Genomic DNA, 20,546 nt, shown 5'->3' with positions numbered 1-20,546 from the left:
ACTCAAATTCATCCATAATGTTCAAATGTCTTTGAAGCTTTAAGGCATGCTCTGCAGAAATTTCAGTTTGAGTTTGTTGGGCTTGAAGCTTTATACAAAAATGACTTCAATTTTGACCTAACTTTCCAGCGTTATCGTATTGTGCAGATGGCAAGATGGCAAAAGTTGACGTTTTAAAAGGTTGTGTTCGTTAGCACTCTGACTTTCATAATTGTATTTACCACTTAATGTCAGATAAATAACCCCAATTATTTTAAACAGAAAAATTCAAAATTGAACCTCAACAAGCATCCTTTGTACAGTCTTTTATTTTGAGCTGCACACAGGAATGAGCACAGCCTTTGAACCACTTGGCCCCTCCCTTAAGAGTTTTGAAGAATCCAGCGAAGTGTAACTTTCCCAGGTCAGCCAAATTGTTTGACAACTCCTGATAAAGCATCCCATCAAAGGACAGAAGGGATAAATCTTGATAGCAGATTTCTCATCATAAATGAGCGTTAAGAATATGAACAAAAATTTCCAAGTGTGAACTGTCCCTGAGGTGGTACAAGAGACAGATGAACAGGCCGGGATGACACCTAATAGATCAGATCTTTATCACCATGAGTTAAGGAGACCTGCTGCAGCCAGAAGTCCAACTCTCTCGGGCCTACAGCCTGACCTCCCCAGGGGAGCGCGTCATTCACGGCCCATAAAAACGTTTGAAGTGTACCTACTTACAAGTAAATGCCAGGTATCTACTGCAATAAACTACAACAGCGTATTGGGGCCACATATAAATAGATATTTTTAGAAGGGGTGTAACATTCCAAGAAAAAAAACAACACAAATTTAGGTGAAATAAACTCACAGATTTGTGACCTTTTAAAGTGGCAAATTTGCAAGAAAAAAAAACCTCATAAATGTATTAGAAATAAACGCACATGCTTATGAGACATAGAGTAGCTACATGATCTGCACGAGACGCTGGCTTTTTGTCCGCCAAGAGCTATATAACGTCACGGAGATGGAGACGGATTTCTAAACTTTACTCTTTACAAACTGCAGCTACAGCGACAACACTTCCTGACCCCCTATCAGCTGACTAAAACAAACCAATCAGAAGCTAGCAGACGTTAGGTAAATGCAAGTGAATGACTGAGAACAGCAGATTCACCACGCCAATTTAGCGAATTTATCAAAGTGCAAATGCTTAATATGATATGGTTATTCTCTGCTAAAGCAATTACTATCTCATTTGAACACCTGCGGAAAAGTATTGGCACAAACATCCGAGTACACTACGTGTATTTCTCGTACATTTGAGAGTTTTCGTCTTACAAATTTTCCACTTTACAGTGCCGCAAATCAGTGAGTTTATTTCTTGTAAATTTGCCGCTTTATAATGTCATAAATTTGTGTGATTATTTCTAGTATATTTGTGAGTTTTCTTCTTACAAATTTGCCACTTTATAGTGTCATAAATCAGCAAGTTTTTTTCTTGCAAATATATATATATTTATATATTTATTAGTGCTATCAAAGTTAAAGCGTTACTAATTAATTAATCACAAAAAATGATCGCATTAATCATGTATTGACACAGATTAATCAAACTATTAATTTTGACCGCAGATGATCCTTTAGCTTGACACATGATGGCTACGTTAAAGGTAGCACAGGTTGTGTTTGAACAATAAACGTAACATGTTTTAAAGTGAAGCATTTCATAAATGTTTGCGTGTGACATTCAGAATATTTGCTCATGTCAAACTATTGCGGTCACATTTTTCCCGCTTTCAATTATGCAAGTAATTACTGATTAGAAAAAAAGAGGAGAATGAGACATCCTCTGAACATTAAATGTTGAAAAAATTAACACAAGAGGTGCATTTTAAATTTGGCGGTCAAAAGATGTTGATAAAAAGCGCTTTTAATTAAGCGATTAATTGTGATTAATCAAAATTTTAAGATGTGATTAATCTGATTAAAAAAATATCATCGTTTGACAGCTCTAATATTTATGCATGGCCCACATACCGCGTCGTAGTAAACTTTGATGAACTCATTCACTGCCTTTGACAAGTATACTTGTCAATTGTATTTTTTAGAGCGGTGCTAAATGGGGGCGAATCTGAGCATGCTCCACTGTAAATATCAAACTTGGAAACAACTTTACTGATGCCCAACCACCGGTAGATGACATCATTGCCCCATTTTATAGGAAATAAACACAGTTTCAGAGTCCATGGGAGAAATGGCTGTATTTTGGCAAACCTACATTTTTCTGCTGTCAATTATAAAAGAACGGGACGGGACAAAAAGTAGGGAGTCTATTCTGTTATTTGGTAGATTCGGTTTATATATAATTATTGAATGGAATATCACGTGAGTATTGGAAATGTAAAAATTGTCTATAATGACTGGCAGTGAATGAGTTAAACACAAACACAAAAAGCAAAGGCACGTGCACGACCCCTGACATTCGGATGATTACTGAGCAGTTGCTTCTGTTTTCTCCCCTTGAATGGATACCTGCCAGACATTATTGTTACTTTTAGCTTTCTTCCACTATTATACACAATAAGAAGGTATGCTGGAGCTCGTCTTTGAAGCGGTTTCACGTCAGTCTGTAGCTAAATCCTTTGGTGAGATTTAATCCAACTAAGAAAAACAGCAAGTGAAGCATTTAAAATGAGAGATAAACCTTTCACAAAAGTCTTACAATATAGCAACAATTTGGACAATTACTGTACATCAAAAATAAAAGTTACAAAGAACTTGAAAGGTAAGATTGATGTCTGCAAAGAAAACAATATGAGAGGCTGCTATTTAGTTTCTAGCTCCCTCTCACGTCCTGAGTGTGCGAGACAGCGCGATGCAAGTGGAGGGTGTTCCTCCACTGCATCACGGCCAGGCACAGCTGACTGGTTGGGATCTAATTGCTCTCAAGTGAGGTCAGCAGGAGGCATTTATCTGAGCGACAGTGGAGGATGCACACGCGCAGTCTCTCTGCCAGTAGCAGGCAGACGTCCACTGGAACAGACACAAGCGCTCAGCTCTTCGCACTGCATTTCTGGACTTATTTTAGGTGTTCCCATCCAAATTCGTGCTGAAAGGGGAATACAACTCTGGCAAGTTCTTCCATCACATGTAAGTAATTCCATTTATTTCTTTGATGAGTTGAAAGCATATATTTGAGATGATGCAAGAGAAGATTCTCAACTACAAACCGGCATGCAGTGACATAATGGCTCACATGTCAGCACATGCCTGTCATATTACACTCAAATATTGCATATTTATTGACAAGAATTGCTTCACACTTTAGCATTATGAGTCCTACGGAATATATAAGATTCCATAACATTCCCTGACGTGTTATGATGTTCTTTGACAGACTCTGGGGATAGAGAAGACAACGCTTTGCATCACTGAAGACTAAAAATCACCATAAGACAAAAACACTACATCACATCTCCTTCTTCAGAATATTCTCCAGCTTTTTTCAACTCCAACCAACTTTTGGAAGTGTTTCGACCACAGGCAGCCTTACTCATTGTCCTGCAAGGATTCCCTGCTGCCAGAGCGCGAACCCTGAGGTTGTAACTGGAGTGACAGAGTTCAACGGGGTTCACTTGAGCTAAGTGATAGCGAGCAGATCTCGTCTCCTGTTTTCAGTATGTTGTTCATCGATCCCCACTGCATTGTATTATAATGCACAAATGGATGCTGACATGGAACCTTCCAAATCTGTTCTCGGGACTCTACCTGCATGCCATCTTCCTATTCAGCAGCGTGCGTGTGGTCTACAGTGACTGCACACCGGCACAACTCGCTGCCATCATGAACTGCTCGAGACACGAGCGTCACACCAGGAATTATGACTACATGGAGGGAGGAGATGTGCGGATCCGACAGCTGTTCAGCCGCACCCAGTGGTTCCTGACAATTGATGATGAAGGCAACATCAATGGGACTCAAGACCTAACCAACTGTTACAGTAAGGATGACTGTTTGTCACTTATATTTAGCACCATGTGACCACCTGCATGATTGTATGCTAATGTTACTTTGCATTGAAAAAAAAATTTGTAGTATCAGCCTTTAATTTAGTTATGCTTAAACAGAAAGTTGGACTGTCCACAAGACATAATGACAAACATGTCTATTGATATTATGTGTGCTGATTTAATCGTGGCTTTCACAAGCTTGTGATTGGCTACATTGCTGTCTTCTACTGCACATTGAGTTAAAAAGGCCATTGTGAGTAGAAGTGCAGTGCTTCAAAAATTATAAAACCACGTGTCATCAAAAACAACAAGAGACCATTCAGTAATATCAAGTGTGATTATACGGACTCTGGAATTTTAGTGAGCGCTTGACATTTTACCATTTTAAACCGAAATTAGTCATTTCAACTGAACTCTGAGTAAGAGTTTTTGTACTCAAATTTCATCTGATTTATTGAACTAGAAATTTGTCTCTTTTCCTCATTCAAAAAATAATATTTTGCTTCATAATATGTTGCTTTTTGTGAAGAAGTAAGTTTTAAAGTTCATGTATAACAATGAAAATCCTATTTTAGCATTAGAAATATTTTGGTTGGCTTCAGAGCCCCTATATACTGATTTTTATTTTTGGAGACAGGTGAGCTGTAACTCACTCGTTCTGGTCATTTACTAAGCATCTAATTCGACTAGTCTGGTGTCTGGTTGCTTAGATATGCTGTGATGTTTTTACCAGCTCGTTAGTTTATAAATGCCACAATTTAAACGTGATAAGATGAATGTAAGAGATTTGTCACAGTCGGTACTGTTTATATCTACCACACAAGATTAGTAATAATTAGTAAAAGTGTCTTTTCCCTGTCAAGGTGCCAGCAGTGAGTGAACAAATTATCAACAGTTGTCGTGTGCTTGTGTAGCCAGAGTGACAGTGTGGACAAACAAAACTGGCGGCAGCCTGTCAAACCATAACAAGACTGTCATGAAGTGAACTTAGGGGCTGGTTGACAAGTGTGTGTGTGACCTCGCACTCGACACCGCCACATTTGTTCTGGCTGATTTACTCTCCCCGAAACGTACTGTGATGAGAGGAGTTCTTAACTTACAGGCACCAAAACTGAATGGGAATACAATGACAGTACAAATTCCACTCCAAAAAAAAAAAAGTGCAAAAAAAAAAAAAAAGTCAGAAATTGTCTGGTTGATGTTGAGTGAGGATTTCTGAATCTCAGTCAGATTGCAAATGTGATCCGAATATCAGGTTTTTAACGGATAGTGGATACTAACACTGAGGATGTTTTAAGAAGTTATCATTTCCTCCTATCTGGCAGTGTTGCTCTGGCTGGAATGTTGGCATGACAGCCAACCTAAAAGAGAATGGGAAAGATGTTTGCACATTGGTTGGCAAAAAAAAAAAAAAAAAAAAAAAAAAGACTTTATTCAGACTTTTGTGGCTAACAATTGCATGCAAACCATAAACACGTGCAGGGACATTCAACACAGAAACTTTTGATTCAAACAGTAGTGTACTCTTTTTCTATCATTCTAAACTATAGTAAGGACATTGTTTCATATAAAACAATAAGAACAAAATAAAACCACAATGTGAAACTGAGACTAGCGCTGTTTTTGGCTCCTACATTCCAGACTGGAAGCATGCCTGTGGTGCATCTTTTACAACTTTTGGGACATTTTGAAGAGCACCTATTGTTATCTGAGTGGCAAATTTGTTCGTGCCAGTTGGTTCTTACCATGCATATTCCAAAAAACAAACAAGTGGTGAAACAAATTTAAAAAAGCAGCTGGTTTCACTTTGAACAAACTAGTAAACGGTAATTGTCAGCACATGAACATCAACGTGAAACTCCATGGGCAGTGATTAAAGTGAGTTTGCAGCAAATATGATTGTGATTGCAGGAGGGAAAAGAACAGACAATCTGCTGCCAGGTTGATTAAAACCAAAGTAAACCACAGCAGGGGGGAAAAACATGAATGTTTTGTGTTGTTTAGTTTGTGGGGAGAGAGAGGAATGGTAAAATAATCCCAATGTTAGGGCAACGAAATAAAACATATCCTAAGCCACATTGAACTACATACTAGGCAACGAATTACACAGTATAGTATTGAGGAATAATGCACATAATAATAATTATAATAATAATAATGCATATATGCCAATCCCTGAAAATGGCTTTTAAATATTGAAGTCAAGATCTGTTTAAAGAGAACACAAGTCCTTTAAATAAATGACAAATGTGTGTACATTAAATGCATCAAAATGTGTATAGTACACATTTTCCATCACTCCCACAGTAGAGCAAATAACTCTTAAACTGTCACGTAATGTATTTGGAACAGCACTTTCATCATGCTATAATAATATCATGACAATATCCTTTCAGACAACACAAATAGCGACACTATCCTGGCTGTCCTTATTAAGTTCAAGGATATTTTACACTAACAAACGAAGAATAATTAAAAAAGTCAAAATGTGTAAAAGGTCTACAAATAGAGATGTACAGCTTTGGGACTGTGTCTACACGACATTTCGTCATGTTAGCTCAGCAGGCACTCGAGGGGTAGCAATGGTGACTTCAAGAGTGCCGAGTATAAACAACATTCCAAGATTGGGAGACTGTCATCTGTTTGTGATCTAGCAAGTGAGATCAACACTGCGTTCTCAATGTCAGTCTGGAAAACAGCTCTAATAGAGGAATCCCCTCTTTTCTCCAGCGGTCAGGTGCCAAGTGTTCGGACGTTTAATTCTCATATAAAATGTTGAAAAAAACGTCATGCAGTATGTAATGTGTATGACGTATTGCTGCCATGTAGTTGTTGTTAGTATGTTTCACTAAAATAATGATTTTTTTTTTATTTATTACTTTATTGTCTTGTACTTGCACACAAGGGGCACCTGCAACATCTGATAGAATCCAGTGCACATACAATAAATTGTAGTTGCTTTGGTATTGCCAAAGTGTATTCATAAACTGCAATTGTGACGGTGCCATAAATTTGCCACTTTCTATAAGTAAATAAAACCAAAATACTAGAATTAATGCTGTGATTGGCTGGCGACTGGTGTGCCCCGTCTCTTGCCCAAAAGTAAACTCTCCTGCGACCATAATGATGATAAGTGCAAGCAAGAGCAGTGAGTCTCAAAGTCTGCCATATGGGCTCCCTCTAGTGGTACAAGGAAGAATCACTGAATTAAATGATGAAATTGTGCATAAGGTTAAAGTGGCTTCAACTTTTTTCTAATCCAGTAGTCAGTTTTTATTATACATTACATAAAATACATTATATTTAATATTTTATAAATGTTTGGTTTCCTGTTTTTTTTTTTTGGGGGGGGGGGGGGGGGGGGGGGGGTTAAGTACATTTTGACTTTCCTAGATTTAAGTGCAGTGTTAATGTCCTGTGCATATTGTTGCACTGGCTGACAAAATTATTAAATAAACTCTTTAGGAATAAAATCTCTGCTTTGTTTTTGAAAAAAAGCCTAATACAAACTGTATTTTATATTTGCTATTATGAATTTAGATCAGGGATGTGCGGTGAAGACGGACAGGGGAGGAAGCAAACCAACAACAACAACAAAAACAAAACAAAAACCTAATAATGAATCCAATAAATTATTTTCCATTTCAGCTCAGTGGTCCACGTTTTACTTTGATTTTCTTTTACAATCCAATAATGTCATTAATTTCATCATCATAATAGCTGAATTAGCATATTTCCACTTCAAATAGATGGGCGAGAAGAGACATAGTGCAAACATTAATTGATGCAGTATATACTGTACATGTTTTATCAAAAATATGCATATGCTGACACTCAGCAGTCGAATAAACAGTATTTCATGAATGAGTCTGACACATTTAGTCTTTCTGATCTGCCAGTAAAGCGAGTGGAAGTGCACGGTTAAGCCCAGAACGTACTGAGCGCTGTCAGCACTTGGATGAGGGCATGAAGACCTCACCGGCCGCCATCTTTAACTGGGAGTCCTTGGCGATATCTTCAATTTACTTGTATTGAGGCAACAGTGTTTGGCTCCAATAAATTAAACGTCACATTCTATATATATTTTGACACGGATTGGTTTGTTTGAAAATGAACCTTATATTAAATATTTTGTTTTTCTTGCTATCACATTGTTGCACAATGTAGAATTGATTAAAGCATAAAACATATTCAAAAATCCATTTAATATTTTCTTTATGTATTTCTTTATGTATTTTCCCATAAATTGCAATATAGGCTAATTTTCATTTTGGGTTCTTATGTTTATATCTGTGTAGTCATGAACCTCACTGCTTGTGAGCTAAGTATTTTTGATGTGAAAGTTGCAAAAGCACTGTGCTAAACAAAATGGATGGATGGATGGATGGATGGATGGATTAGAATTAGTAATACTTAGACGATCTACTTATAAATAAACTACAACAAATAAACTTAAATTAATACCACTATAACGGACGTTATCAGTCAAATCTGATCATTATTATCTTTGTAAAGCCAGAATTGTTGACACAGCTCTAATTGGTTGCATAACACTGTGCAAACATACCTAATGAAGTGTTTTACTGTAAATATTGTACTATTCTGAAGCTCATCAAAGCCGTAGACGAGCTTGTTGTTTGTTCCACTTCACTATCAAGTCTATTACGCTAAACTTAACATTCATGGTACATGTTGCTTCTGCTGTCAACAACAAAGCCGCCGGGCGTACCGCATACAAATGCGACTCACGTTATTTACATGAAACACAAACCACGATTGTAATGCCAGCATGTGCGTACTCTCGCACTTTTCAAGAGCAGGCCTTGACTATAGCGTGCAAAGCTCACGCCAGGAGGTTATTTTCTCAATCCCGGGGGGAATAAGCCCTAATGTGTCTCCCATATGTGCTATGGCATATAAATTGTGGCTTGTGTAAGGGTCAAGCAGGTCAACTAACAAGTTTGAATGAAGCCAGAGAGGCCATGTTCTCATTAACCACCGGAACTTTGGCCTCGTTCTGTGAATGAAGACAAATGTTGAGGGGGCGGGAATGCATTCCGGAGTGAAGGTTGGACGTCAACAGCATCTTACCTGTTCTGTTCTATGTCTCCATTTGTCTGATAGGCATCCTGGAGATCAGGACAGTTTCTGAGGGGGGCATACTGGCTATCAAGGGTATAAAGAGTCAGCATTACATCTCCATGAACAAAGCCGGGCAGCTGCAAGGAAAGGTAAATGTCAAACATACAACAGCACGTGGCTGGATTTAAGTTGCCCTTCTCGTGACCTTTTGCAGAGGACCTACAACGAAAACTGCAACTTCAAGGAGGTTTTCCTAGAAAACTACTTCAACGCTTACTCATCGGCAAAGTGGACTAAAAACGGCAAAGAGATGTTCATAGCGCTTTCTCAGAAGGGGCGGCCCATGCGGGGGAAGAAGACGAGGAGGGAGCACGTGGCGTCACACTTTATCCCCATGAAATGCAGGGAAGAGGCGAGGAGGGCGGACTGAGACGAAGGAATCACTTTGTGTATGAATTCACTTAGCGGATATTTTAACAGACATGTAAAGTGATCACCAGCTACACGCCACTCGTTTCAAGACCGCCATCAACAGTGTGCAGTTTTGTTTTTTGATTTTTGTTTTTTTAAAGTATTTGTTATCTTGGCCATGGCTCATCAGTTGCAAAACTGACAGCAAGTTTTTCTGTCACCAACTGCGGTTCAGTACCAGTTTGAGAACAACACATACAAATTAATTGACACTACATATGGCAAGTTTCTCGAAACAGGATGATCTGATCAAACCCATGCAGCGCAAGTCATGCCACTGATGAACACACTGAACTCCTAGAGGAGGCATTCCAGCAAAGCCAGGGAAAATCTAGCCTTAGGGATGCACTGAAATCTGTGCTGACTTCAGATTGTTGAGCACCATAATCTTTCAACAGTCTTTCAACAACCAACAACCAGAATTCGGTATGGGTAGAACCTTATCACTTCCACATAGCATCCCTTTAAAAAGGCTGCAACACTCCAGGTAGATGTTCCCTGCTCCAGGTCTTTGGTGTCATCACTAAAGGAAATGGCAGGGTGTCTTCTGTGTGTGTGTTTTTTTTGGGGGGGTTTGGTCAAGAATGGATCCTGTTTCAAGAAACTTGCCACAAATAGTGTCAATTATGACGTTGGAACTGTGTGACAGCTGTCAAACTGGCACCAAACTGAACTTGGGGACAAAAAAGTCCTATTTTCACTTTTAATATAACAGTCATATGTCCCAATACTTTTGTCCAACTAGCGTATTTGTCAGGGAAAAGAACAATGCAAAACAAACACAACTAGAACACATGCAAGTAGTTTGACTTGCTCCATCAGCTTTTAAACCACTATTCATGTTATTTTATTATTAAATATTATATTTCTTTATAAAAGTCATTTTCTTTGTGTGTTTTCTTGCTATTTATTCATATCACCGCATGCACACAAACATACAAGTACATAAAACAGATCAAATGAAACAAGCTGGACTTGTAAAAGTACTCAAACACATTGTCGAGTCTGAATTATAGTTGTAACATTTGCATACATTTAAGTTGTATGAGATAATTGAAGTCCCGTCTCCGCAAATGAATAATTCTCATTGTCGATTGACACTGCCTTGACCTACAATACAGGAGTGGAGAGCAACTTTTATAAATCTTCTGAGGGCCGTACTAAAATACAAACTTGTGATTTGTGAGTTCAATAATTTGGAGTGTATGTACAGTATTAAATATTTTTTTTAATCGTAATTATGCGAATTCATGGATGCAGCAGTCCACTGTATAGCCAAGATTGGGCATTCTTTCTCATTCAGTAGCATGACAGTGTCCACATTTTTGACTGGTCGACTTGAAATGTTCAAGAGACTTGAAGCTGATCATTCACTGTCATTATCATAATATGATGATGACATATTACGTTAAAGATCTTTTTCTATTTGCACGCCACTATAAACTATACAGAGCCAAAAATACATTGTTCTTTGGAATAACATATGTATGTTATTATGCACCAGTACATACTGTATGTGCTTAAGTATGTACAGTACCTAAATAACAAGATGTATGATTTGTCATTCTATGCAATGTGAAAGAAAAAGGGAACATTATGATATCTGTCCAACCCCTTTTCACATTAGAACATTTATTTCAGGACACTAAAAACTTTTCTCAGATTAGTCAAAATAACCCAATCATGACTATGATGTTGATTTTTAGATAACATTTCAGACACATAGCAAAGAAACATTTGGGAAATCTTTGAGCCTATGGACAGATGACATCGTCCCAATTTTTTTTTTTTTTAATGATATGCTAATTAACCAATGTGGGGATAATCTAAATATGTGACGTTTTAATGTAATTTGAATTCCACTGAGTTTTGATGACAATGACCACAAAAACAGACATATTGGTAGAGTTCCCACACTTTCCAGCTTCACTCATGCATGGACACACGCACTCACGCACGCACACACACATCTTTACCTCTGCGGGCTGGGTTCACATCTGGACCCCTGTCAGATAGAGACAGTCAAATTGAGAGAGCGAACCCCTGAAATACATTTGACCCAAACATGTGAGCAAGGTAGAGCTGCCTGCCAAGTCACGCAAAGTTAGTCTTAGCAGATAATTTGTAACATACTTAAAATGTAAACACATTTCACATTCAAGGTTGTGTATTGCCAGTGGACCCAAGAAGCCAGCACCAGTAAGAGTGAACTGTCAAGAGAGCGCACGCAAAATAGCATCATTAAACATTTACACAAAAATTATAACACTGTCAGATGTTGTTCTGTTTCATTGGAATTATAGCGGTGGATGACTGGTTAGCACGTCCGCCTCCCAGTACTGAGGACGCAAGATCAGGTCCAGGTTTCGGCATTCCTGGGTGGAGTTAGTTTGCATGTTCTCCCCGTGCCTGCGTGGGTTTTCTCCGGGTACTCCGGTCTCCTCCCACATTCCAAAGACATGCATGGCAGATTAATTGGGCGCTCTGAATTGTCCCTCGGTGTGCTTGTGTGTTGGTTTTTCGTATCTATGCCCTGCGATTGGCTGGCAACCAGTTCAGGGTGTCCCCCGCCTCCTGCCCGAAGCCAGCTGGAATAGGCTCCAGCACCCCCGTGACCCTTGTGAGGAAGAAGCAGTTGAGAAAATGGATGGATGGATGGATGGATGGATGGATGGATGGATGGATGGATGGATGGATGGATGGATGGATGGAATTATAGCACATTTTTATAGAACATCTTAAATAATAGCAGAAACTGAAAAGGTCAATCATATCTAAAATAGGATATCATGTAAAAGAAGATGTAAAAGAATGACTCAATTAAACACCCTTAAACAATACATTTGTTTAGTACAGTTCAGTTGTATTTAACTGAAGATTAATCGCATGTAATCTTTTATAACTGTTTGTTTTTGAACAACCAAAGGTACATTATTTAACTTTTATGTCTATTATACTGTAATTGAATCATTATACATAAAAATGTTTTAATAGTTTTTATCCATCCATTTTCTAAACCGCTTGTTCCTCACAAGGGTCGCGGTGGGTGCTGGGGCCTATCTCAGCTGACTATGGGCAGTAGGCGGGGTACACCCTGAACTGGTTGCCAGCCAATCGCAGGGCACACAGAGACGAACAACCATCCACACTCACAAACACACCTAAGGACAATTTGGAGCGCCCAATTAACCTGCCATGCATGTCTTTGGAATGTGGGAGGAGACCGGAGTACCCGGATAAGACCCACGCGGGCACGGGGAGAACATGCAAACTCCACCCAGGAAGGCTGGAGCCTGGACTCGAACCCGAGTCCTCAGAACTGGGATTTTAAAGAAAATTTATATAAAGTGTATGTTTTTTTCTTATTTCTTCAGCTCTTGCCCAGAACTTAGCCTAAACAAAATTGATGGTCATCATGCACGACATTGTACGAGACTTCAGTGCCTCACAAGGATTTGCATGTTTGCTTTTTCTTTAGATTTGTATTTTATTCATTCCACTAGAAGAATGATTCTCAGCTCAAGAGAATGACAACAGCTTCAATCATATGCGTTGTCCCTTTCTATAAAAAGTTAAGGTATTTTGTGACAAAGTTTGACAAATTACTGTGCCAAACATTACACGATGAACTGTCTTGAAATTTAATCTGTTTCATTTTCACTGTGTTTAGATGATTTTTGTTGAAATGTTGCTTCCAAAACTTCCTGTGCAATTAATAATGATTTTGTGAGTCTGGAATAGATTATTTCTGTTTCTAATATTTCCTATGGGAAAAACTTTTACAAGAAAAAGACAGCCGACATCAAGAGACGTCCTGGAAATGACTGTTCACACAATAAAGGTCCCAGTGGATGTGTTTGAATGCCTCTAGCATTGCATTACCTGCAACAAACCAACTCAAGAGTGCTTGTGCAATTTAATTGCATTTGTGGTTATATAATGATGCTATGACAAAAACACATTATTTGTTAAAATGGTTTGGCATCTCTTTGAAATTTGTGTGGAGGCATAAATGCATAAAAAAAAACATGTGGTCCATATTACCAACTGCGTGCGCAGACATCGGCAGTCTGACAAAATGAGCAGCGTCTTGGGAAAAGATTTTTGGTGGGTGGGGTGAATAAACCTGGTGGATGGGGGGTTGTGAAAGTATTGGCGAGTGAAGATCAACTGGGCGGGAGGCCAGAGGGTCTCGTGCGATGCAGAGACCAACACGAGAAACAGAGAGGTTGAACTGCCAAAAAACTTTTGTTCAAAGAAGTCTATGTTTATGCAACCAGCGACATTCTGTGTCTGCAAAACACCAACGCGTTGTGAAAGCAACAGCAAATACACCACAAAATCACACGTTCATCGACAGTAAAAGATTGGCCCTTTGTGTGGGAAACCTTTACAATGCTTTTTTTTTTTTTTTTTTTTTTTACACTATGAGCAAGTCACGCAAGCACTTGCGATTGGTGAATTGTGATTTGGAGGATTATCTGGCAGCTGTATAGGATGGTTAGAATTACAGTAATCTCCTGTGAGTAATTACAGTCATCCAAGCAACTGATCCCATGCCGCCAATAGGGAAAAATGTGACTAATTGACACCATTCCGTTCCAAAATGTTTAGGTTAATATATCACACACAACCTATAATCCCAAAACACTTTATCATTTTAAATTCATTTTACAACATAATCCTTAAGGTATAGTCTGACGCAATTACCTCAGAAATAAATGCTGGATGTAATGTGTGGTGGTTATTTTGTCATTAAAGGGATACATGACTCATTGAGCCATTTTCAGTAGTGAAAGTTAATATTTTGCCAAGAATTAATGCGATAACTTCATTATTTTTCATGTACAATCACATTTTCCACTTGCTGTAGATTGAAGAAGATAGCATCTGTGCTGAGGAAATAGGTAACGACCAACTACGGCTCACCTGTTCTCTGGGTTTGGTATGCTGTTTAAATTGCTATTCCAATTAAACTAATCAACAAAACAAATGTTCATATCAGTGGGGATTCCATTGACTTGCTGAATCCAAATAAGCATTAATCGACAGAGCAATTCATGAAAATATTTACAAGTCTCTCTGCAACAATAACAAAACCAAACAAAATAACATACCATTGTTATTTGATAAAATCTTTACAAATAATATGGAAAGTAAAATAAATGGAATAATCATAAATAATATTAGTGATCAACTGTCTGTATTTATTATTTATAAATGTAATTGTAGAAAACAGAGGCTATTAAAGGAAAACAAATATAACCGATTAAGAAGGATTCATCTATAGCGGCGCTAAAAAATGTACAGTAAATGTACAGTATCTATACAATGAAAATGGGAGTTAAAGCATATGAGGTTTCATACCATCATACCATTATGAGAGTGCATGTTACAAACTATACGAGAATACTGTAATGTTTGAGAAGTGTTGCAAAACTGTTTCTTCCTGTTTCCTTGTTCTGCAGAAGATGCGTGGTGTAATTGTAGCCTCTATTTAACGTAAGTGTATTTTAGATAATGTGCTCTTGTGCCCCTCATCTTTGTGCCTTTTTAATTTTTCTTCTATCATGCTGTTTTTTTGTGTTGTCGCCCCGCCCCCTTTGTGCCACGGGCTCAGCCAACTGGGAAGAAAAATGTCTTTTCAAGGGTACGGCTGTAAGTATTATGAATTTTATCATTTGCATATAACTTTTAATCAAAGTTTTACAAACACGTATTTTCACCTAATATACGTGCCATACTTGCCATACGTGCCACCTTCTGCGCATGCGCCGCAGATCATGCTGAGACTGCACAGTGTGCCGCAAATCCAAGCATGGAGACATATAGTTGCCATAGACTGGTTTATTATTATTATTATTATTATTATTATTATTAGTAGTAGTAGTAGTAGTAGTAGTAGTAGTAGTAGTAGTAGTAGTGGTAGTGGTAGTAGTAGTAGTACTTTACTGCATTTTTAATATAATTTTAAGCATCAAAATTGTCAAAACAACAACCACTACTGTAATGTTTGATGACGCAATCCAACACAGTGGCGCGGATCGATGACGTCACACACTATTTTGCACGGTTGTAACTTGCGCTCTCGAACACTACTTGCAAATGTATATTTCGTACTGAAGAGAGTGGGTACTAATGAGTGAAAATAGTAAGGTTATATACATTTAAGTTGGCTTGTTTGTTTAAAATCAATCGCTGGCGATGCTTCGTTGCAGAAGGACCCTCGCGAGTCACGGAGGTTTGTCCCCGTTTCATAATATCCGCTTCATACACGGAGTTAATTGTCTCATATTGTTTTATTTATTGCATCATTCATTGCTTCAGACTTTTAAAAAGGCGTTTGTTAAGATGATGTAGGACAGATGTTTGCTTTTGCACGGTGTGGCTTGGCATGACAACGGACTTTGCATTGCACGCCTCCCGGCGCCGTGTTTGTATCAATGTCAGCGTATTGTTTCCCCCTAACTTTTTTTTTTTTGTAAACATACTAATATAGCAACTGGATGTAGTTTTGTGTAGTGTTGTGTTGATGTGAGTGTGAAATGGTATGGAGTGTATAACACAAACAAACTTCCTGAAAAGTTGTCACTTTGACCGTATGGAGATTCCACCCGACAGCGACGATACAGTAATATATCGGATATATGAACGTATTATGTATAGGCTATACATGGATGTATGTATGCTTTTATAGTGAAGGGTTATGTTTTGTTTATAAGGTTGTACGTAAACGTTTAAACTTATAAAATGCATATGTACATACTGTATGTATGTATCTATGCAGATGCGGTTCTGGCTAGATTTTCGTCCTAGACGAAAGATTCCCAGCAATCCTACATAATATTCAATTCACGGCCAGCTGCACAGTGCACAAACCCCCAAAACTAGGACATCTGTGGCATTGAAACAGCACATTTTAGAATGAGTATTTCATTATTATTTTGTATTTTGGAAATGAGCTTTCAGCTCATGCAAAATGGGTGCAAAAACACATATGTTGCATTTACATTTTTGGTCAGTATAAATGGCTGATTAGATAACTTGGAAATTATTATTGAATACACATCTGCTTGTTATGAAAACAATTGTCTCATTGATAACAACTTAAGAAAACCAGCCATCTTTTAAATATATGACATAAACCAGTCTGTTTAACATCACACTAACATCTGGCATTGGAAAACAGTGAAATAATATGTTACACTTGTTTCTCTTTAAACATACCATTTTAGATTTGAATGTGGTAGATCTGGCTGTAAACTAATGCAATTTCAAGTCTTCTTGAATTAATGCAACAACCAACATTAATGCCATTAATATAATGTTGTATATTTGGGAAACAGATACGATAACAAATTTATATATATATATATATATGAACACTAAATAACATCAACATGTTATTTAGTGTTCATATTAACTACAAAGTCAACAAAATGTATTTAATTCCTTTCAACAAGCTCTGGCTTTGAGCGTTAAACGGTTGGTACGACTCTCTTGGTAGAGGCATTGACTATAGAGTAAACTGATAAAATGCGGCATATATAAAAACATAAATTAAACATTCCAGAAACACCAGAAGAAAAAAAATCCCAATAGTCAAAGGTCATCACAGAGACACATGTAAATATTTATATTTACAAACATTTACCTATTCACATTCATTCATTGATATATAATGATTACCGGTGTGACTATTTTTCAACTATTTCTTAAGCTTCAAAAAGCTTTCTTTTGCGGACTGTTACACTCTAGAACAGTTAATGGTAAAGCGTCCAATTTGTTGTGACTCTGTGACTCCTACTTCATGTTTTGACAAACCCTTTCCCAGTGAAGAATATTCACGGATGCGCCATACATGCCACATTCAATATGGCGGTGACGTTTACGTACGATTCCTCGCGATGGCCGGATCTATTTTAAGTTGGTTGCAAACCGGAAAAATGTTGTTGTAAAAGAAGCACACGTTAAAAAGATCCCAGACCGCCGTTTCCTGACCACTGTGTCGCCTAAATGAATGGTGTGTGTGAGACCAGTAAGTGAAACACACTTGTAAGACGAATGTTTCCATGCATCAGCTAGTGGCCAGTTCGGCGCTTATGTACACACTGCACATTGTGTTTTGAGCAGCATTCACACGTGTATTTCGGTATACGTAATGTTGTTTGGTTTTGGTGCGCAAAACTAGCCTGATATTACGTCACTAGACCCAACTAGTGCACAGTTTTGCTGCATTGTAACATGTAGTCTTGACCCTCCTAGTAATGCCCAAGTTGTCCTAGTGAGGACAAAGAGTTTACTAGGTCTCGGACCTTTAGATCGGTTTCAAGGATTTGGTCACCTGTAAACGCAGTCGTAGAACATCTCTAGAGTGTCTCCACGACTGCCCATCCACCACTGAACTTTAGTCTCGATTCTTACAAATAATGATAAAACTACTAGTCGTGATACTAGGAGAGTCCAAGAGGCTACTACTAGTGTATGACACGTGCCTATTAGTTGGGTCTAGTTGGAAAGGGTTAGTGCAGCACAGTAGTTTCTGAAGGATTTTGATTTTGTGTTCAGTTGAGTTGTTCAAGCTATAGGTCACGTTAGTAAGAACAAGCTTGAAAATGATTCATCTTCGTCTCATTTTTAACCAAAACCTGACATTCGGGTGTGTTGACTTCTTATATCTACCGTATGTTGTTATTTGCTGAATATTGTGTATCCTGTTTGTGTATGCCTGGTGCCTGAGACTTTAAATAAATCTAATTGATTTTGTTTGACTTTAATTGAATTCAAAGTATCTGAATTTAATTAATAGGGCCCAATCAATCAATTGTTCATTGATAATAATAGCTCTCTTAAAATCACATGTATTAATTTATTTATTTTTTACACATCAACACTTTACAAAAATAAGACAATGATGACAAGTCAAACCCCACCACCTAAAAAAAAATCGTCAAACAAGTTGCCGATTTTTTTTTCAGATTTTTCTCTCAGTTGTAAAGTTAAACAAAATACTAAGTAATGTAAAACAGTCAAATGTTCTGCTTATAATTAATATCTTTATTGTTGTAAGCATTAAGAGACCAAAACAGATGTTATATTAATTATATAAATATATATTTTAATTGATCCACTGATTAATCTGTTATCTGAATTTTATTCTGCCAAATATCAGCATCGGCCTTTGTTATATTGTTACCTGTATCAGATATCTGTTAACTCAAGCCAAAATGTGTCTCTGATGCGTAGCTAATATTTGGTCCACGTTCTCTCCTCTGGACTGTCAACGTTCAACACGAGCAAGCATGAGCGGCTCGGTGGAAGGCTCCAGGGATTCCGCACACGCTCCCGAGCTGTCCAAGCACCCTCTTCAAGGACTCAAATTGGCATCGCACGCCGTGCTGGAGAAAATGCAGCAGAGGGGCAGGTCCAAATGTGCTAAATGCGGAGGATCAAGGATGTTTTTCTGCTACACATGCTGCCTATTAGTGGACGTCAGTCTGCAAGAAATCCCCACTGTCAAGGTCGGTATAAAGGTTCGGGATTGTTTGTTCTTCTCGGCCTTGGGTTCAAGTCTTTGTGATGGTTACAATGTCGGTTTTATTATGTCTGCTGTGGTGTGTCTTGTGCGCAGCTGCCGGTGAAGATAGACATCATCAAACATCCTAATGAAAGAGATGGCAAGAGCACTGCAGTTCATGCCAAGATCCTAGCGCCCAGCGACATCACCATCTACACGTACCCGTGCATTCCCGAATACGATCAAGACAAGGTTAGCTGGAGCTTTTTGATAGAGTAAGCAGTGTGTGTAAAACTCAAGCGTCATTTCATTCATTCTGCTGTCTGCTTATCTCACCCCTTCCCCCACTAGGTTGTGTTGGTGTTCCCCGGTCCAGGCGCTGTCACAGTACAAGACATGATCCAGCGTTTGCATGAGAGGACTGACAACAGGTCACGTGGGCCCTTGCCAAAGAGGCGGAAAATAGAGAACTCTGCAAACGCCGCACACTCGACAGAGAATTCGGCTTCAGGGCCCCCAGATGAAACGAATGGATCCGAATCAAGGGCGCTTCCCCTCCAAAGGGTGGTCTTCATCGACAGCACGTGGAACCAGACCAACAAAATCAGCATGGATGAGAGGCTACAAGGTACTTGCCGAATGTTTTTATGGTTAAGTTCGCCCAACGGTTTCACATCGCCGCTCTGTGCTGTGATGTTTCAGACCTGCTCCGGGTTGAGCTGACGACTCGGAAAACCTGCTTCTGGCGCTCTCAGAGGGGCAAACCAGACACGTACCTGGCAACGATCGAAGCCATCTATTATTTCCTCAAGGACTTCCATGAGCAGTGCCTTGCTCAAGAGTACAGCGGAGAGTACGATAACCTTCTCTTCTTCTACTCTTACCTGCACACAGTCGTCAACAAGTCGAGGGAGGCCGACAAGAAGGAAGCCGAGGAGAAAAAAACAGCAAGAGACTGAAACAAGACTGTAAATCAAGTCAAGTTCCATTTTGAAGTTTGATTTTGGAAGGTCAAACATTTGTTGAAGCATTTGGGATAAAATGCTGAAGTCCATGTGAAGTGAAAATAAATGTTTTGAATTTGGCACACCATAGACAAGTGTTAACGTACACACACTCTAAAGTGGCCATGCTAGCTTACTATAAAGTGGAAGTCAACCTTAAAGGTGGGGTCTTGAGTTTTCATTCAGAAATAAACGCTTCATAAACACTGGATGTATACACGTGAAATCCTTCTCAAGCAACACCTCTGGGCTTCTGTTAATGTGTGGTGGTGATTTTCTCATCAACCACCACCCCCGCAGCCTGTATTATGCCATTTTGTTGTGTTTTGCCATAAGAGGGACATTTCTGGGCGAAAAGTCAATGTTCACCACTCCAGCCAATCACAGTGCGTGGGCCGTGTCGCTGAAGGCAGGTGCAATGTTGACGAGAAGAGTGGCGTTGAGCCGTGGGAGGAGTCCGTTTTGAATTGTTTACAAACC

General features: G+C 38.7%; 2 protein-coding genes across 6 annotated transcripts; both read left to right on the top strand.

Annotated features, from left to right (window-relative positions):
- Window positions 1-2,921: 2,921 nt before the first annotated feature.
- Window positions 2,922-10,427, top strand: fgf7 (fibroblast growth factor 7). The gene is made up of 4 exons (XM_077518250.1): window positions 2,922-3,132; window positions 3,380-3,982; window positions 9,117-9,223; window positions 9,289-10,427. The coding sequence occupies exons 2-4, from the start codon at window positions 3,697-3,699 to the stop codon at window positions 9,502-9,504; spliced, it is 609 nt and encodes a 202-aa protein (XP_077374376.1). The 5' UTR covers window positions 2,922-3,132; window positions 3,380-3,696; the 3' UTR covers window positions 9,505-10,427.
- A 4,731-nt stretch (window positions 10,428-15,158) lies between these two features.
- dtwd1 (DTW motif tRNA-uridine aminocarboxypropyltransferase 1) lies at window positions 15,159-20,227 on the top strand. 5 transcript variants are annotated; one of them, XM_077519352.1, is made up of 5 exons: window positions 15,159-15,203; window positions 18,792-19,066; window positions 19,177-19,314; window positions 19,414-19,690; window positions 19,765-20,227. In XM_077519352.1, the coding sequence occupies exons 1-5, from the start codon at window positions 15,182-15,184 to the stop codon at window positions 20,019-20,021; spliced, it is 969 nt and encodes a 322-aa protein (XP_077375478.1). In that variant the 5' UTR covers window positions 15,159-15,181; the 3' UTR covers window positions 20,022-20,227. The 5 variants fall into 5 exon arrangements, with proteins under 5 accessions (XP_077375478.1, XP_077375479.1, XP_077375476.1 ...); XM_077519353.1 differs by lacking the exon at window positions 15,159-15,203 and adding an exon at window positions 15,558-15,786 and having other exon boundaries at window positions 18,847-19,066; XM_077519350.1 differs by lacking the exon at window positions 15,159-15,203 and adding an exon at window positions 15,559-15,786.
- Window positions 20,228-20,546: the final 319 nt, after the last annotated feature.

Source organism: Festucalex cinctus, chromosome 4, assembly GCF_051991245.1.
Source record: "Festucalex cinctus isolate MCC-2025b chromosome 4, RoL_Fcin_1.0, whole genome shotgun sequence".
In the NCBI taxonomy this organism is placed as follows: Eukaryota; Metazoa; Chordata; class Actinopteri; order Syngnathiformes; family Syngnathidae; genus Festucalex; species Festucalex cinctus.
The sequence above is the reverse complement of the archived record's forward strand: the minus strand, read 5'-3'. Positions and strand labels throughout refer to the sequence as shown.